The 18046-nt window shown below is 36.8% G+C and overlaps 3 protein-coding genes across 4 annotated transcripts in view; 1 reads left to right on the top strand and 2 right to left on the bottom strand.

The window, feature by feature from the left end:
- Positions 1-10577, top strand: part of SAB (HYPERSENSITIVE TO PI STARVATION 4) — a 29029-nt gene extending 18452 nt beyond the window's left edge. For both annotated transcript variants that reach the window (XM_089060093.1, XM_048106286.2), the window contains 12 exons: positions 961-1317; positions 1434-1552; positions 2088-2337; positions 2748-2972; positions 4124-4263; positions 4889-4961; positions 7155-7256; positions 7341-7502; positions 8485-8796; positions 8889-9056; positions 9312-9678; positions 9977-10577. In XM_089060093.1, the coding sequence (XP_088916219.1) occupies positions 961-1317; positions 1434-1552; positions 2088-2337; positions 2748-2972; positions 4124-4263; positions 4889-4961; positions 7155-7256; positions 7341-7502; positions 8485-8796; positions 8889-9056; positions 9312-9678; positions 9977-10116 (2415 nt within the window). In that variant the 3' untranslated portion in view covers positions 10117-10577. The remainder of the gene's footprint in view (positions 1-960; positions 1318-1433; positions 1553-2087; positions 2338-2747; positions 2973-4123; positions 4264-4888; positions 4962-7154; positions 7257-7340; positions 7503-8484; positions 8797-8888; positions 9057-9311; positions 9679-9976) is intronic.
- Positions 10578-11194: 617 nt separating this feature from the next.
- Positions 11195-12033, bottom strand: LOC125207116 (uncharacterized). Its single transcript, XM_048106332.2, has one exon. It carries the CDS (start codon positions 11777-11779, stop codon positions 11375-11377), a length of 405 nt encoding a protein of 134 aa, XP_047962289.1. The 5' UTR covers positions 11780-12033; the 3' UTR covers positions 11195-11374.
- Positions 12034-12697: 664 nt separating this feature from the next.
- On the bottom strand, positions 12698-17781 carry CLT2 (CRT (chloroquine-resistance transporter)-like transporter 2). Its single transcript, XM_048106331.2, has 10 exons — positions 17289-17781; positions 16868-17013; positions 16546-16583; positions 15814-15929; positions 15111-15210; positions 14998-15033; positions 14836-14886; positions 13667-13790; positions 13224-13349; positions 12698-13155 (listed from the first exon to the last, which is right to left on the bottom strand). Exons 1-10 carry the CDS (start codon positions 17687-17689, stop codon positions 12998-13000), a joined length of 1296 nt encoding a protein of 431 aa, XP_047962288.1. The 5' UTR covers positions 17690-17781; the 3' UTR covers positions 12698-12997.
- Between the last annotated feature and the right edge of the window lie 265 nt (positions 17782-18046).

Here is an 18046-nt window from a genome sequence, read left to right as displayed (position 1 = left end):
TAATTTGAACCAACAAAGAGAGTAGGTTTATTTATCTCCACTTAAAATTAAAGGAAATAATTTAGTTTGATTACTTAATTGCCCTCAATGGATTGGAATGGTCCTTCTTCACCCTCGAATCGCTCCCAAATCAGAAACCGAAAGCCAACAGATACCCTCCTTCTCTCCCTAACTCTCAAATTAGGGTATTCGACTTTGCCTCATATCTCCCTTCTCTTTCACACTGGCAAAATACAGCGCCGTTGTCACCGCCGTCGCGTCGCTGACCGGTTGGGCAGGCGACGGCCGACGCCCCGTCCCCTCTCCCCCGTTGGGCGTACCCAGGCGCCGCTGCTCCTCTCCCTCGACGACTCCTCAGCACCTGTTGCCCTGCTGCACGCCGTGCATCAAGGCTTGATGACCCGAACGATTTACTCAACATATGTGTAAATCGATCTTTTTGTCTTCAATATATGAGAATTGATATTTGTTCTTGACCGTTAAATTTCAACCATTCCGCCAGAATAGGACGAAAAAGGACCTGAATCATATTGTACATGACCTAAATAGGACCCTATTACCAATATGTGATGTACTTCACATATGTGAATTTCGAACTCTGATGATTGCCAAGTATTTCTAATCCTTTTTGCTCCAAAAAGTGTTCTCAAGTAGTGGTTGCTCTATATTCAAAATTTACCATGGTTGAGGTGTGAACATTAGGTTGGTCATTTAACAGTGAAATAACAAGATAGTAATGCAGCTTGAAGCATGCTATGACTTGACAAAATAATTGAATAATTTATTTTACTTTCATCATATTCACAAGTAGGACCGATTTTTTAAGTTTAAGCTTTTGAGCTGCAGCTCTTTGATCCATTAGTGAAGCAATGCATATTTAATAAGCTATCAATCACAAAGAGGCAATAGTTGATAATGTAACATCTGTTATCAAACTTTAAAAAAAAAATATTTTGACAGGGTAGATTCTTGCTCGCTGCTGTGAGTGGGCGTGTTTTAGCTCGATCATTCCACTCAGTTCTCCAGGTTGGACATGAGATGATTGAACAAGCTCTCACTGAAGGAAAGATCCAAGCTCCTGAATCTCAGCCTGAACTGACATGGAATCGTATGGAGTTCTCGGTGATGTTGGAGGAAGTGCAAGCTCATGTAGCCCCAACTGATGTGGACCCAGGGGCTGGACTGCAATGGCTCCCTAGAATACGTAGAAGCTCGCCAAAAGTAAAGCGTACTGGAGCTTTATTGGAACGGGTATTCATGCCCTGTGATATGTACTTCCGTTACACTAGGCACAAAGGTGGAACTCCTGATTTGAAGGTATTTACTTAAGTTTGAGGTGATAAATTAACCTGCAATGGATTATCATGCATCCTACCAGTGCTAAAATTAACATATCTCACTTTCTGATGACAATTCATGTTTAAAATTTACAGGTCAAACCTTTGAAAGAGCTTACATTCAATTCTTGCAATATAACGGCTGCAATGACGTCCAGACAATTCCAAGTCATGCTTGATGTATTAACAAATCTTCTTTTTGCTCGACTTCCTAAGTAAGAACAATCTTGACCTTTAGAAGTTGAGACATCCTGTGTACTTTTCATTTAAAACGCATGTATTTTTGTCCAAAAGTTACTTTCCATTGTTTTGGTGCTGGTCAGATATCCATAGTTCAAATTACGATCACCTCTTGTTGATTTATACCTCTTTCCCTCCTAAAAAATATAACTCCTCTTGACCAGATATCTACTAAAGGTTATTGTTGTATTTCTTATTTCTTAATCACTTCAGGACCAACAATGTATGGACTTGTTGGATTATGTATTATTGCACATGTGACACATGCACTGATGCATTCTCTGAATCTCTATAATGACTACATATATTATTATGGACTAGGGATTTGGCAGATGAACAATTTTCCCAATGGAATCTATTATCTATTACTTGTAGTGATAGAGTTTTCCCACTTGGAAATTGATTACTTTGTCAACCAGTTTCGTGCTAAAAAATGAGATACACATTTGTCCATAGATTAACTGCATTTCAGACTTATTTGTGGACTCAAGTATTAAGTTCATTATCCAGGCCAAGAAAAAGTAGTCTATCATATCCAACTGATGAGGAAGATGATGTTGAAGAGGAGGCTGATGAAGTGGTTCCTGATGGTGTTGAAGAGGTGGAACTGGCAAAAGTTGACCTCGAACATAAAGAGAGGATGAAGAGGTTAATCCTTGATGATATAAGAGACTTGTCTCTGCAGGCTGATATAACTGGAGATCCACATGCAGAAATGGAAATGGAACTCTGGATGATAACTTGTGCAAAATCCACATTGGTAAGTTCTGAGCTAATTGCAATGTCTTAATAACTAAGCCTGGTATACGGTCTATTTATTATGTGTTGGAATTGGCTTGCTTGACGATAACATTATACTCCCTCCGTTCCTTGTTAATTGAGTCACTTCTTTATTGAACTCGATTTGAGAAAATGAACTGAGAAAATCCAACCTCAGCAAGTTGACCATAAAAATTTCTCAAGCGTACCTATTAATCATCTTTTTGGTCCTGCATTCTATTCTAGGTTTTTATAGCTATTAATCAGATTCCTGTAGAAATTTCTAAGACACCGAAGACGACCATCATATTTAAAGAAGTTTAATCATATGAGGGATGTCCTGTGTGTTTCTACTGTATGGCTTTTCCTGCCCGTTTTTATTTTGGATTTTATGATTTGATGTATTCTCAGGTGCAAAGATTGAAAAAGGAGCTAGGTAATGCCCAAAAGTCCAGAAAGGCAGCATCAGCTTCCCTTAGGACTGCTTTGCAAAAAGCCGCACAACTACGATTAATGGAAAAAGAGAAAAATAAAAGTCCTTCTTATGCTATGCGTATTTCTTTGAAAATTACTAAGGTGGTCTGGAGTATGCTCATTGACGGGAAGTCATTCGCTGAAGCTGAGATAAATGACCTGGTATGTCTCTATAGTTTAGGAGCAGTGCAATTCTTTTGCAGACAGCTATGTTTTAACACACCAAACAAAGTTAATTTTAACTTTTTGTCTTTAAGTAGGAAGGCTTATGTTAACACTACCACATCAACACCGCATCAAAAGTTTGAACCCACCAACCTCTGGAAACCTATCCCCATAACAATGAACCCCAAAAGCAACTTCAAGACGGGTCCCAGTCACATATATACATATATATAATACTTTGCATATACTATATATGTAGTATCATTTAACATAATAAAGCATTTTCGTGTCTTTTAATTTAATATGCATATTGCATATGTTATCGGAAAACAAATTGCGTGAAAAGAACCAAAGAAGATAAAAGAGAAAAAGGGAAGAAAATAAATTAAAAAAACATGAAGACATTCATAAGAATCATAATGAAAATGAAAACTATTAGACTTAGGAAAACTTATAAGAAATTGTATTGTTCAATGCTTCACATGTATTATAAACACATTCATAATAATCACTGTCTTATATTTTTATATTTAAAAAACTAATTCATCTCTACTAGCTTCAGCTTTTCGGTGAGATGGTTTTTTGCAATGGTACTGAAGCAAGGCCAATAAAAAGTCAATGTGCATAATCTCCACCTCATTGTTGTCTAGAAATTCCACATCCCAGAGTTGAATATGATGTAATTTCTTGCATGTCAGGTGGAACTTTGAAGTCATTAAAATATTAAGTTAGATGATTCCCTCTTTGTTAGCTGTAGTTTTTAGATGTCAATGTTTTCTACACAGTTGTTTGTGGGTATCTTCAAGTAAAATGCTTTTGGATACATGTATAGGCATACTCCATCTTTAGAAATTGTGGGAAAGCAGAATCCAAAAAGGAAGGATGTTGTAGTTATCATACTTATTACTTTTTTTAATCCTCCCTATTTTGACGTTAACCCCTTTCCAATAACATGATTGGCTATGTGAATGTATCCAAAGTGTTAGCATCAATGATAAAAATTCTAAATTTTGTTCTCAGAATATTGACCTTTAAGCTCCATTAGATGCTCCCATGTTTTAATAGAAGTCTTAAAGCGAGCTTTTGATGTCTGTTTATTTGCACTTTTTTGTCTAGTTCTAGCATGAAGGTTTTGATTCCCTGTGCAGATTTATGATTTTGACAGAGACTATAAGGACGTTGGTGTTGCTAAGTTCACTACAAAGTACTTCGTAATCAGAAACTGTCTTCCAAATGCCAAGTCCGACATGCTCTTGTGTGCATGGAATCCTCCTGCAGAATGGGGAAAGTATGTTCATTTCTATAAATATTTTAATCAGAGGCTATAACATTTTGACAGAGAATATTTTCCTTGCTAACATTTTTTATCAGATCTGCCCGGAATCCTCTGCAGATCTATAATTTTGATAGAGAGTATAACATATTTTTATCTTATCTCTCACTTGGTCACAGAAAATAAGATTTAGTTGATTCATTACATTCTTAGTCTTTGCAATCTCTCTCACAGGCCATGTAGACGTGCTCACATCCTAGTGTATAACTATGCTTTTTATCGTCATCCTTGTCTAATTATTTCCTTTCTATTTTTGCCGCGAGTGCTTATTCGGTTCCATAAAATGCTTACCAGCATTTTTTAGTTGCTGAATTGTATTGTTTCCAAAATTAGCACAATTTTCTTAGCTTGCATTGATCCTTGTCCTATGCTCAGCACTAATTAGCAAAACGACTGATTGACCACTTAAGTTTTTCTTATTTTATTTCCTGTTATGACATTGTCACATAGGTCCTCTATGCAACCGAGATGTAAAAATGTTCCAAATTTTTGTGAAGTTTTTCTTCAGTGATGAATCACAGGCAAGAGATTGGCTAATCTTCCCCTCTACATTGTCCCGTGTTTTTTTTTCTTGACGCAGAAAAGTGATGCTCCACGTAGATGCAAAGCAAGGCTTTTCCAAGGATGGAAACTCTCCTCTTGAATTATTCCAGGTTGGTACTGCTTCATTAATTAGTGAAATGTCTAATTTCACTTGCATCCAACATTGGTCTTCATTTCTCAGTGTGTGTGTGTGTGTGTGTGTATGCATTTGAATTATCGATGTAGAGAGACATCCTGATAAATGGATGAATATGCACACACTGCTGGCATTTAATGTAACTGTATTAATTCTGTTCTTGAAGTATTTAAGTGGGGGTTAGGTATCCAGAAATCAATTGAGGTTAGTTCATGATGCAGCTGCTAACTAAGACTAGGAGTTCATAGTTTATAAAGTTCAGAGTTGAAACAGCACTTGCAAAATCTTTTGTGGGACAGGTTACAGTTTATATAACTTTTATGCTGTTACTATCAGCACATAGGATTATGCATCTACTATCAGCACATAGGATTATACATCTTGGGCATTAACACATCAAACTGAAATTCTTGGAGTTTAAACTATTAATGGAGATCTTATGAAAACTAATTTTAGATGTATCTAGTTTCAACATAAGGAGTTGTGATTTTGTTTCCATGCATGAATGCATGTTATGTATTTATTGTCTGCAGGTAGTTATTAGTGCATGCAGAAGTATTATTAGTAGGTGGAATGTTATACAGTGTTTATTTAATTATTGTGCTTCAGAGGAAAGAAAATGCCATGTCACTAAGGTTTCTCCTCACCTGTATAGGGTTTAGGGGTTGTCACTACCTGGCTTGTAATATAATCCTTTAAATGACCGTTTCATTTATAGCAAGGGGTGAGGGTAGTTGTAGTCTATCACTGCAGCAACTGTGCAGTTAATATTTTTTTACAGAGCAAAGTGTATTAGCTTTGTAGCCTTAACTCTAAGCTCACTTGGATCAGTTCATATATATGATTGATGGAGGTGCAGTTTCTGATATGTGATCTATAATTTGTATAAAATGATTATATCAGCCAATGTCTTCTAATACTGATGGCACTTTATGATCTTCTAGTAACAAAGTAGACCATCATCGCAAAAATTTAGACCATAGTCTTTGTTAAAACAAAGGTAGAAACATGATGTTAGGGAAAATTTCTTTGATGTTCTACTGATGAAAGCACCTATAATATATACAAGAGTCCCAATTGAACTAGGAAAGCACTAACTTGATCTGCAATTTATCCCATCTATACAAATCTAGTTCTAACAATCTCAAGCTTCTGGAGTAGTACTTATTTCTATAAGTTTTTAAATACTAATTTATACTCCCTCCGTCTCACAAGAGTATGCACTCTTTCCGTTTTAGTCCGTCCCACAAGAGTATGCACTTTCTAATTTTGGATACTCTTTTTTCTCTAATTAGGTGGGACCCATTCTCCACTAAAAATACTATGATTACTTTTTCTTTCTACATCTCTCTTACGTTACCAATTGTGCATGAAAACCCGGAGGGAGTAATAAATTTATAAAATGAGTAAAATGTTTGGAAATGTTACCAAAACTTTGCAATAGAATGCTATTATTAGTTTCTATTAATAGGTTCTCAATTAACAAATACTCCCTCCATCCCAAGATAAGTGACTTGTATTCCTTTTTGGAGTGTCCCATTATAAGTGACCTATTTCAATTTTTAGCAAAAAGTCATCTCTCTTATTTCAATTTTTATTCTCTACCTATTCCTTTATCTCTTCTCTCCTCTACTTTTCCCTCCCTCATACTTTACTCTCTCCACTTTAACTTATTTAAATACCATTCCTTAAATCCCGCGCCCAAAAGAAGTAGGTCACTTATCTTGGGACGGAGGGAGTATTAGATTTGATAAAAAAAATTATTTAAATTATAGGATACATTAATGATTTGATTTTCCATTTCATCCTCATCCACAAACAGGGACGGATCCAACATGTATCAAGAAGGGGCAAATGCCCCTCCTCCATTTTCCTCACATATATAAAATAATATAAAATTTATTTAGTTTAATTTCTCACTAATTGCCCCATCTAAAATACTTGAATTTTTCCTATGTATATTTTTGCCCCTCCCTATATAATTCCTGGCTCCGTCCCTTCCCACAAACATGCCAATTTAGGAAATGTCATTCACGATCACTTTCAATTTCAATTGCATTCCTCATTTCCATCCATTTTCCTAAATCCACTCCATATTGATCACCTTCTACTTGTAGAGTTCCAGTTCAGGTTTTTTTGCATAACAAGCTGCTGTCTTACTATTTAGGTGGATATATACCCTTTGAAGATACATTTGACTGAGAGCATGTACCGCTTGATGTGGCAGTACCTCTTTCCTGAAGAAGAACAAGACTCCCAAAGGAGACAGGTTTGTGTAATCTGAACTAATTGAATGTCAACCACTTAATCATCTAATCTCTTCATTTAGTGATATTTATCTGTTTATGTATAGGAAGTATGGAAGGTTTCGACAACAGCAGGTGCAAGGCGTGTAAAGAAAGGCTCAATAATCCATGATGCATCTCAATCTAGCAGTTCTACAAAAGAGGTTGACACGTCCAAATCAAATTCAGCTGCAGCTAACCAGATTGGCACTCAAGCTGAGTCTTCCCAAGTGAGTATCTTTTAATATTTTCAACAGTTTATGTATTGTGCTCTGGACATTTACAAATTTAGGGATACAAAGAAGAATTATGCATCTTTCTTGGTATGACTTTTATGGATTATATTCCAAAGAAGCATATATCATCACCTAGCACAAATCAAGTTAGCATAGTTGTTTCTATTAGTCCAAGGTTTTCTTCAAACTCCCGTAAATAGGTCTCCTATTCATTATTGTACTGAAAGATAGAACAGCTGTATTTGAGAAGTTGATTGAAGGAAAACATGATTATGGGCTCCATATTAGAACAGACAATCTTCTCATGAAATGGTATTCTTGCAAAATAGTCCATCTGCACTCAGTAGCATTTCTGGCAGAATATGAACAAATTCACAAGAAGTAAGGATATGAATGTAAACCAAATAAATATTGGAAAAATCAATCATCAGTTGTATTGATCTTTCTCTGCTTCAATTTGGGACGTTGACTGCATCTCAGCTCATCAGGCTAGAGAGGCAAACAAGTGCCAGTGCCTCTAGTATATTATGAAGTGTTTGTTGTCAATATGTTTATAGGAATTAATCATCACCACCCCCTGATTGTCAGGTAGTAAAGGTGTTAAAACAGTTTTTAAGCAAACAACTTTTTGGCAACATATGTTCTTTAATGTGCACATATGAACTTCGGAGTTATGACCACTCAGTCATCTGAGGATCCTGGGCTGTTATTATGCGAGGAGTTTACTATTATGTGTTTATTTTCCTTTGCGAAAATTCTGGTCAACAAGAGAAGAAAACAGTACACTAGATGATCACAGCTTACCAGGAATATTATGCCCCCTGTGTGATACTCAGTACCCCATTAATGTTCCTCCATGGTTTTATCTGTGATAACAGCACCACCCAGCCACCATTCTCCAGATATGAGATTGTTTTTCATAAGTGTTTGGGACAGGCAGATAAATTCATGTACAAATTCCTTGGCTTAACTGCAGGCATCAAAGTTGCAGAATCTAAAACCAAACTCAGAGCTAAGGAGAAGCTCTTCCTTTGACAAAACATGGGAGGAAAGTGTTGCTGAGTCAGTGGCTAATGAACTTGTACTTCAAATGCATTCTTCTACAAAAGGGGGTTCCATTTCTTGCATTGAACAACCAGATGAAACCAGTAAAGGTAAGTTAAAAGAGACCAAACAAGTAAAACCTGGTCGGTCCTCTCATGATGAGAAAAAAGGTGCAAAAGCTCAAGATGACAAAAAATCTCAACCTCGAAAGTTGAGGGAGTTTCACAATATCAAGATCAGTCAGGTTGATTCTTTTCTAATAGAGTTGTTTCTTATTCTTTGTCCTAATATAATATTATTTGTATTAAAATTTACTTGTGCATCATAATGATTTAGGTTGAGCTGCTAGTTACCTATGAAGGATCAAGATTCGCTGTGAGTGAGTTAAGGTTGCTGATGGACACCTTTCACCGTGCTGAGTTCACTGGGACTTGGAGAAGGTTGTTCTCCCGTGTTAAGAAGCATATAATATGGGGTGTTCTGAAATCTGTCACAGGGATGCAGGTATGGTCTTATTATTGTTCTCTCTATCTCTCTTTTGGGCTAAGATACACAAATCATATATCTTGACTGATGAATACGTGCACAAGCATGTTTAACCTTCATAACTAGCACAGTGTAAATCCTTTTACCAATAAAAAAAAGGATTGGTTACCTTAAACAGGCTACATAAATAGTATTGTTTTTTCCTATATGTAAAACAATCACAAAGAAATTAGCATCAGGAAACATGTAAACTCCCTTGTGACTATTATGTAGGGCAAGAAGTTCAAAGACAAAGCAAACACTAGCACCGCTGTTACTGTTCCAGAGACTGAACTGAATCTGAGTGACAGCGATGGAGGTTCAGCTGAAAAAACTGATCAGAACTCAATGACCTGGCCAAAGCGTCCTACTGATGGAGCAGGGGAGGGCTTTGTGAACTCCGTAAAGGGTCTTTTCAGTTCTAAGCGCCGTAAGGCAAAGGCTTTTGTTCTGAAGACAATGAGGGGTGAAGCCGAGAATGAGACCCATGGTGAGTGGAGTGAAAGTGAAGCTGATTTCTCACCATTTTCCAGACAGTTGACCATAACAAAAGCGAAAAGGCTTATTAGGCGTCACACTAAAAAGTTCCGTCCTAAGAAAGGTCCGTAGATATCATCTCTCTTTTGGTAGTTTGTTTTTTTCATATAAGCTTTGTGGGTACGGTCATGTGCTTTTTAACATATATTTACATAAATACAAATCATGTTAATAAAGCCTTCTGATAGCATAAATTCATAACTGTTGCATCAACTGCCACATGTATACAGTAGTCAAGTGTCTGCGGAATGCTTGCTTTTTTATGTTATTGTTTGAAGTTCATTCTTGTATCGCCACTTCTTGTCTTGGTAGTTACCCACGCTTTGTTGAAGATCCTTGAATTAACCATATCATTCCTTCAGGCTTAACATTGCAGCAGACAGATTCACTTCCTGAATCTCCAAAGGAGAGCGAGCCCTTTGAAATGTTTGAGAGTGACTCTTCAAGTGGATCCTCAACGTATGAGGATTTTACACGAGGCGAGGAGTTTCAAGGAGTGTAGAAAGCACATCATACTTCTTAAAGTTGGAGAACCTGCCGCATGGCATAATATTGCTCATGCAAATATATATATGTGCACACAAATTCCCCAGAAATATTTGATCGGTGTCCCAGCCATCCGGGAGTAAAGCGAGTCGAAGGAAGTGACGATCTACCAACCAACTGTTGGTTGCATTTTTACTATTTATAGGTAGAAAAACCAACCCTGTTTATTGGTAAGAGTTATATTCGGTGCTACTCTCATTTCTTTCTCTCTTTTTTTTATGAAAAAAAAGAAGGAAAAACAGTAATTTTTGGTGTTTCTCCTTATGAGAAAAGTTTGAGGTTCACAGCCCCCAATAATTTTGTAGCATAGCAATAGGGCGAGATGGGGTATACAAATCTTGTATCTGTATCAGCATATACATATTTATAATGTATTCATATGTTGGAGTGAAAATGAGCACTTGTATATTTTTCTTACTCCTATGTTTTATTACAAGCGATTAATATTCATTTTATAGTTGTTCCATTGAAGTGATTAATTTTTCGTTTTTAGCAAAACTACACTTTTACCTTCTCTCCTATGTTCTATTTTCAATTGCTCTTTTTTAGTTGAAGTGATTCAATTTTCAGTTGTTCTTTTTTCAATTTTACTCTCTCTCCTATGTTCTATTTTCTTTCAACTCAATTAATACAATTTTCTTAGATTTTGTGCTGGCAAAAAGGTTATCACTTAAGAGAGGACTGATGAAGTATACATTTTATTGTTCCTTGAGGTACTCCTATGTTCGTCAATAATAATGTAATGGATAGTGAATGAAAAATGTTAATGGAAGGTGGGTCGTATATAAAATAATTTATAACAAAATATAAATGAAATAAAGTTAATCGAATATGAGTTCAGAAGTAGTAAAAATATGAGTCTCATTTCTTTCTGGCACAGGTTTTAAGAAATGTTAAGAAAAATGGGCGGAAGAAAGTTAGTGAAATAGAGGTCTTACTTGTATATATTAGTTTAAAATGATATTTGAGTGGAATGAGTTAGTGGAATGTGAGATCTCTTTACCATGTATAGTAATTATTAAACGAGACTCCTATTCGCGGACAGATGGAGTATTTATTACAGGATGAAAATGACAATTTGTAACGATTAATGACGGACAGAGGTAGAGTTGAAATGTAGAATATCAACAAACTTAAGTTAATTAGTAAAGATGAAAAAATTAAGGCTTTAATAATAAAAACTCCGGCCGCCGCAGCCAAGTAACCCTTGGCGGTTATCCCCGAATTCCGTCGGCCAGCGCCGCCCGCTTGAGCAGCGCATCCTTCCTCTCGGCGTCGGTGAGCGTCTTCACGGCGAGCGGCGACAGCGCGGTGTCGAGCGAGGCCAGGGCGGAGGTCCGGAAGCCTTGCTTCTCGAGGGCCAGCGCCTTGAGGATGTGGGATGCGGCGTCGGTGGGGTCGAGGGCGATGGCTCGGTCGGCCTCGGCCTCGGCGCGGCGGGCGTCGGCGGCGGAGAGGAGCCGGGCGGCGACGACGAAGTGGCGCTTGGCCTGGAGCTGGGAACGGCGGCGGAAGAGGCGGAGCTTGGCCAGAAGCTTTTGCGGGATGTTTTGGTAGAAGAGGAACGTCAGCGCCAAGATCACAAATATCGCAACCTGTAGAATCACATCGGTCACCATTTTCTCTACTTTCTGTTTTTGTGAATTATTCTTTTTTTGCTGAGTTTTTGTCAGTTTTTTAAACTCAGTGGATTTGGAAGTTGTCAACTCTAGACGACCAACTCGTTTCTTCGCAGCCTATCTTTCATGACTACTGATTTCAAAGAGACTGGACCCACCCATTTCCTTTTGTCATGATTTATTTACTACTAGAAAAATAAAATTACAATCATTTAAAAGTTGTTTATTAGTAGATTTGTAATTAATTTATTAGTCTCTCCTCCATTATAGAGAGAAAAAAGATAACTACAGTAATAATAATATTTATAAAGAAAGAGAAAGGTAATTAAATGTTTTTATGATGACTTACATTTACAATTTTAAAAATATGACATCTTTAATAGGACATATTAACAAACCTATAATAAAAGTGTTGGACATGAAATGATATTAAAGACAAATCTAACGTTAAAAAAATTATAAAATCTCTAAAGGTCATTCATTTGTAGACAATTACCTTCTTCTATTAAAACAATATCGTTTTAATGATCATCATTTTTTTCCAAGCTAGCTTTTTCGGTGAACAAATTAGCTTCAATGTAGAGAAAATTTAATTTTAGAAAAAAAATAATTCATGTATTTAGATTGAAATAATTAAGCAAAATACAGCAAATAACTCCAATTTTCATGGTCAAATTATTGAATTATTTAGTTAGACAAGCTGAATCAAGCTCCAGCTCAGACTTATCAAGTGCGCCTGTCATTATAATTTGTATGCTTGTATACATAATCTCAGATTTCCTATTTATTCTCTCGTCTGAATTAAAGTTTCACAATTCACATATGCATGTCTCATTATCTCATTACGTTTATTAATTATTAGGTACTCCTATATTGTTTTGAAGATCACAGAAAACCATATGGTCCGTTCATCTCGTATTGATATAGCTTAAGCCTGTAACTTCATCTTACTATGTTGAATATATGGTTCTATAAACAATTTGAAACCAACTTAAAACTCAGAAAGCGAAATCTTGTACAGATTATTCTGAAGGTGCGGCCGGTGCGCTAAATGTGCAAATCCTTACCCGGGTAGAGGCGTGTCGACGTATTAGATAAGTGTTTGATGAGTGCCCGCGATATATGCACAACCTTGAACATCAGATGATCCCTGAGCCACAACCAGCCATCAACCTATACAAACATTACAACATAATATAGAGACAACAACAGTCATTGTCAAAAGATGTCTGAGTCCTGCTTGAGAGGCCAGGAAAAGTTATATAAGATGAGCCCCAACATAAGAACCACGCTGCCCATGACGAAAAAGGGGCTCAAGGTTACACCTCCTGGGATGTATGGTAATGGAAGTGAAAGAATGTAGATTGAGATAGGCACTGCAAAACCAAGTAGATGTTAAAATAGCTTGATTTTCATATACTAAGCTAACAATTGATTAGGGTACCTGATGACATCACAGCAAGGGACGATACAACTGCGGATGAATATTTTAGAAGATTGAGCGCCGATATGTTGAAAGCAATATTGGTTATTATGTAGAGGAGAGGTAGTAGTGGGGCTCCATCACAACCTGACAAAAATGTGAGGTTAAAAGACTACTCCATATAATGTTCTTAGATTATAAATGAAATTAATCTCATACAGAAGCATGTTTTAACTCATTGAACCTATTAAACAAAAATATACACACTCAAGAATTGAGCTTTATTCGGCCACAGCTTTATTTGCAGGCCACTATCGGGCTTCTTCAGATAAAATTTCTCTTTTTTCCTACTGCTTAACAAAATTAATTTGCACTTGGGAGTAAACTGATAACCCTAGAACTACCTACTCCTATGAATTTTTTATATGCAATGGTCAAAGCTGAGATTAAAGGCAAGTGAGTACCTGTTGTATCGGTTCCAATATTAAAGAAACAACCAGCACCACTTTTCAAGTATGAAGGCAGTTCAGGTAATGGTATGCCCTTCAAATTTGACAAAACTGGCAGAAAGAGGAGTACAAAAAGCGCCTACAAGTGAAAGGAAGAATGAGATAGAGAAAATAAAAGGTTCAATTGAATTAACTGTCGAGCAATAGTTAATTATTCAAGGAGTTGCATTCACGTGACTAGAGGTAAACCCAATGCATTTTCAATAGTAAGGAAGTCCAAGGTGGTTTAGTGGTCTGCAGGACCAAGGCCTGAATAGCCTTCCCATCAGCCATGGGCATGGCACTCATACTACTTCCTTACATTGTCTTAATCATATCGCTTCATGAACCATTCAAAGTGGGAGAAACAAAATAAAGATCATCAAAGCCTATTACTGATGAGGCTGCATTTTTCACTTTTTATTACAGTCATGTTTTCAATATTTGTACTGTTATTAATTTGATAATTATATCATTTGGAGGCATATTATGACATCCAGATAACTTATTAGCTTATCTCTACTAATAAAATGGGCTCTATTGTTTGATTCATAGTGGATCAAATTTGGCCAGACCAGTGATCAGTGTGAACAAAATGCCTTAGGGACATCATTGGTATCGAATGTGGATTAGAACACAACGGATTGCACTTTGCAAGAAGGGTTATAGAGAAACAAGTCCAACATCGATGACAATTCAAGAAAGGAAAATTAAACTAATAGATGGATATACAAATATAGAAGAAAATAAAACAATATACAGAAATTTCATTAACGCTCAGGACAAATCCACATGGAAAAGTTATTGGGAGGTTCATTACTTTTAACTAGTCCACATGTTCCTTAAGCCATGCCCTTAGTTTAGTCATTTAGTGATGGAAGTAAAGATAACCCATTCACAACTAAATTAAGAGGATTATATTCATAATCAAATAACAATCAACAGTAGAGGAACTCTCTCTATGTCTATGCGGCAATAAACACCGCTCATGTTTACGGCTTCGTATGCCGAGATATTTGCTAATGATTATGGTGCTTCCACCTATCACTCCCCGTGTCATAATTTATGTTAAATCAACAAAAAAATGCACATGTAGAAAAGACTTAAATTTAATCATAGTCAATGTATCATTTTGACATATTCACCTGAAATCCAGACCCATATGAATTGACCACAAATATGTCTAGCAGTTTTCCCTGTATCAAGTAGCCAACAAATAAGTAGAGTTTTTATTTTATACACTAAACATGAAATAAGTGTATAGTCAAAACTGAACAGCAATACATGAGGGGATTTAGTTTTGGCACCTTGAGACGGGTCGCAGCATCAATGAAAACAGATTCCTGTACACATCCAAGAATTTGAGAAAATAAAAGTACATATCAGGTGGTATTTTAGCTACTAGATGGTTTAGGCTTACCTTAAGAACAGAAGCAACTGCTTGAAATGCAGTTGAAGTTATCATCATTGCTGGCCATATCATTCCAACTCCAGAGAGCATTTGATCCTGTTCAGATCCGCTGCAATCCAGAAATAAAACTATCACCAAAATTCAGATGTCTACGAACAGCCACATAACTATCATTCTAGATTTGTTCTTTCTAGTGCCACCTCTTAATATCAATCCTTAATCTTGTCATCTAAGGACCAACAAGTTACTCTTGCAGATGAAAGAGGACCAATCATAATAAGATGACTTCACATAGGCAATAGTGTTTCCTCTGACTTTGAGATAGTGCAGATTAGTTTTGTAGATCAAAGACATATGTCCAGGTATCAGTGACAGAGCTGAAACACTGAACAAGGTAAAAGAAAAAATTTAGCTTGATCCTACACATAATACTCCTGTGTTTTGGCAAGACTTGAAATTATGGTTAAATTTGCTAGCACAACTAAAGTAAGATTTTCATAAGAGTGCCAATTTAATCATGCTCAAGTCATTCAACAAGGAGTAGACCTGTCTCAAACATGACTCTAAAATGGACAGCACAGTTAAAATTATAATGATTCACTAGACTCAACCAGGCATCTTTATAAGTGAAATAAGATGGCATAGTGGAATAAGATTTTACCACAATACTTTGATATTTGCATAAAAATAACTCATTCGAAGAGAAGTAAACCTCGTAACGGACAGTACAACACCAGCAGCAACAAGAACGCATCCAGCGAGTCGGTTCCAGGAGTATCTCCTCCCCAAGATCAGCATAGAGAAGGCCAGTTGCCATACCAAAAATGCCTGCAATAGTAGGTTCCCCGAAAACATGAGCCTTGAAACAAAATGAACCTTAGCTTTTGGTCAGTTGTACACTTGTACTGGATATAACTAGGTTAATCTATAGCTTTCTCTATTTTGGGAAACAAAGTAAAAGTTCCTTGGGGTCAGTCCAGCTAACAAATGAAAGATGAATCAAGATGCTTAAAGCAAAATAACTAGGGATGTATGAACAAATGGACAGCCCAGTTTAATGATGATTGACCTTTCAACAAAAGATGTTTCCTAGACAGAAAAGGCACAATTCAAACGAAGTGGATAAAATTTAAGCTTATAGTTGGATGAAAAGACATATATCACAAGTCTAGTAAATATTCCAAGCAAACTTGCTCAGTAAAAGTGCATGCTTAAATTTTGTAATGAGGGTACCTCAGATCCTTCTGTTCGAGATAATAATCAGTTATGGTGAATATTTAGAACTCAAAAACTCAAAGAAAGTAGAAATGGATGAAGGAAAAAACTAAGCTGTGAAAGAATTTATGAATTGGTAGTCCATCTGTCCAGACTCTTGTGCCAAATAAACATATATCCATAATGGGAATTAGAAAATAAACTTCAATGAAAATAGAAGTGACATTACCTGAGTTAGTATAGGTATGGCAGGTCCCGGAAGCTGAGCTGTAAAAGATACTCATCGCTAAATAAAAATGCCTCCAAAATAATAATCAATTTGACTGTGCATTCAGAAGATGAAATTCACTCTGTTCTTTGTTTCAATACAGCAGCATGCTCTTACTTTTAACAAATATGGACTAAGAAATAACTCTCAAGTTCACCACAAAGCCAAGAAATAAGTGCAGAACAAGTACATGGAATGTGGTTGGTGGGAATTATTGGCAAGGTAAGTTTTTCCTGAGCCCTGTATCAGACACGATAGATTATGACAACTCAGTTACTCGTACCTCCAGAATACATTCCTGCCACAACTCCAAGAGCTTCGAGAAGACCAATGACTATAAAAGGTGTTTTTGGAAATGCTAACATCTCATCAGTGACAATTCCAGCTTTGTATCTCGTGAAAAGTGTGGAGAAATATATAGCCACATACCTGGCCATCACAAATAACCATCAATCTTAACTAACCCTAGCAAAACATTCGCCGGCAATCCCAATATCCAAGATAACTTAAGCTACATTACCCTGCAATAGTCTCTATAAACTGGAGTACATTTTCCCCAGTATATCACAATTAGTTTTCTGGTAAGAGCCATAAACCCTAAAATTTTAACAATCTCAGCAACTAAGGAAAAGCACAATCCAATGATGATATTTTCAACAATAAAGTTTTACAAAGTCGATAGTCAAAGCATCAAGGAAACATACCCAAAAGTAGTGAGCTGAGCCAAAAAGAAGGGGTATTCCTTCATCGGAACAAGGGCGAGCTTGTAGAGCACACGATTGGCAATTGCCAGGGCTACAGTAACGGCGGCGCACGCCAACACCAGAAGCTTCCGATTCCTCGCATCGGAATCCGGGTGCGGCGGTGGAGGAGGAGGAGGAGGATTAGCATTGGCAGAGAGCGGAGGCAAAGGGCGGAATCTAAGGGTGTGGTTGTAGTTCATCTTGAGGTGGCGAGGATGGGAGAAAACGGAGAGGTGTCGGGGAGAGGCATTGCGGTTGAAGGTGGATTGAAGGTGGAAGGAAAGAGTGGCGGTAGATCGGTTGGCAGCGGCGGAGGGTGGGAAGTGAGGTGGGGGAGCAGAGAGTGGCCGGAGAAGCTTCATTTCGCGGCATGAAGTGGCACGTGCAAGTTGCAACTACTCTTGTTGTTGGGAGTTGAGATTGTATGTTGTTGCGTCCTCGCTAGTAAATACACTCACCACGTGTTACGCGACTACTAAGTTCTAAATATTATAGACACTAATTTTCATACGCAATTATTAAACACAGTGAGAGAGAGTTGAAAAAGATGATAAAAGTAGCGAATATAGTAATGTTTTAAATTATCTATTTTTAAATTTAGTTTAATTTTAGTAGACGGTTTAAAATAATACTCATAGTTGGTCATTAAGTTCATTTATCGGTAGTACGAGTTATAAGAAAAGTTATAAAAAAGTTGATGGAAAAAGTTATATGAGTAT

Source organism: Salvia hispanica, chromosome 6 (assembly GCF_029641045.1).
Source record: "Salvia hispanica isolate PSC_SH4W2 chromosome 6, Shi_PSC_v1, whole genome shotgun sequence".
In the NCBI taxonomy this organism is placed as follows: domain Eukaryota; kingdom Viridiplantae; phylum Streptophyta; class Magnoliopsida; order Lamiales; family Lamiaceae; genus Salvia; species Salvia hispanica.
This window is presented reverse-complemented; position numbering and strand designations above follow the sequence as displayed.

Bases quoted from the DNA above. Each gene is read 5' to 3' on its own strand.
- CLT2 (XM_048106331.2), bottom strand. From the start codon at position 17,689: ATGAAGCTTCTCCGGCCACTCTCTGCTCCCCCACCTCACTTCCCACCC. The intron at 17,014-17,288 runs GTATGTTTCCTT...TGTGATGGCCAG, and splicing joins GCTCAGCTCACTACTTTTGG to GTATGTGGCTATATATTTCT. The intron at 16,584-16,867 runs GTACGAGTAACT...TATCTTTTACAG, and splicing joins GGCAGGAATGTATTCTGGAG to CTCAGCTTCCGGGACCTGCC.
- LOC125207116 (XM_048106332.2), bottom strand. From the start codon at position 11,779: ATGGTGACCGATGTGATTCTACAGGTTGCGATATTTGTGATCTTGGCG.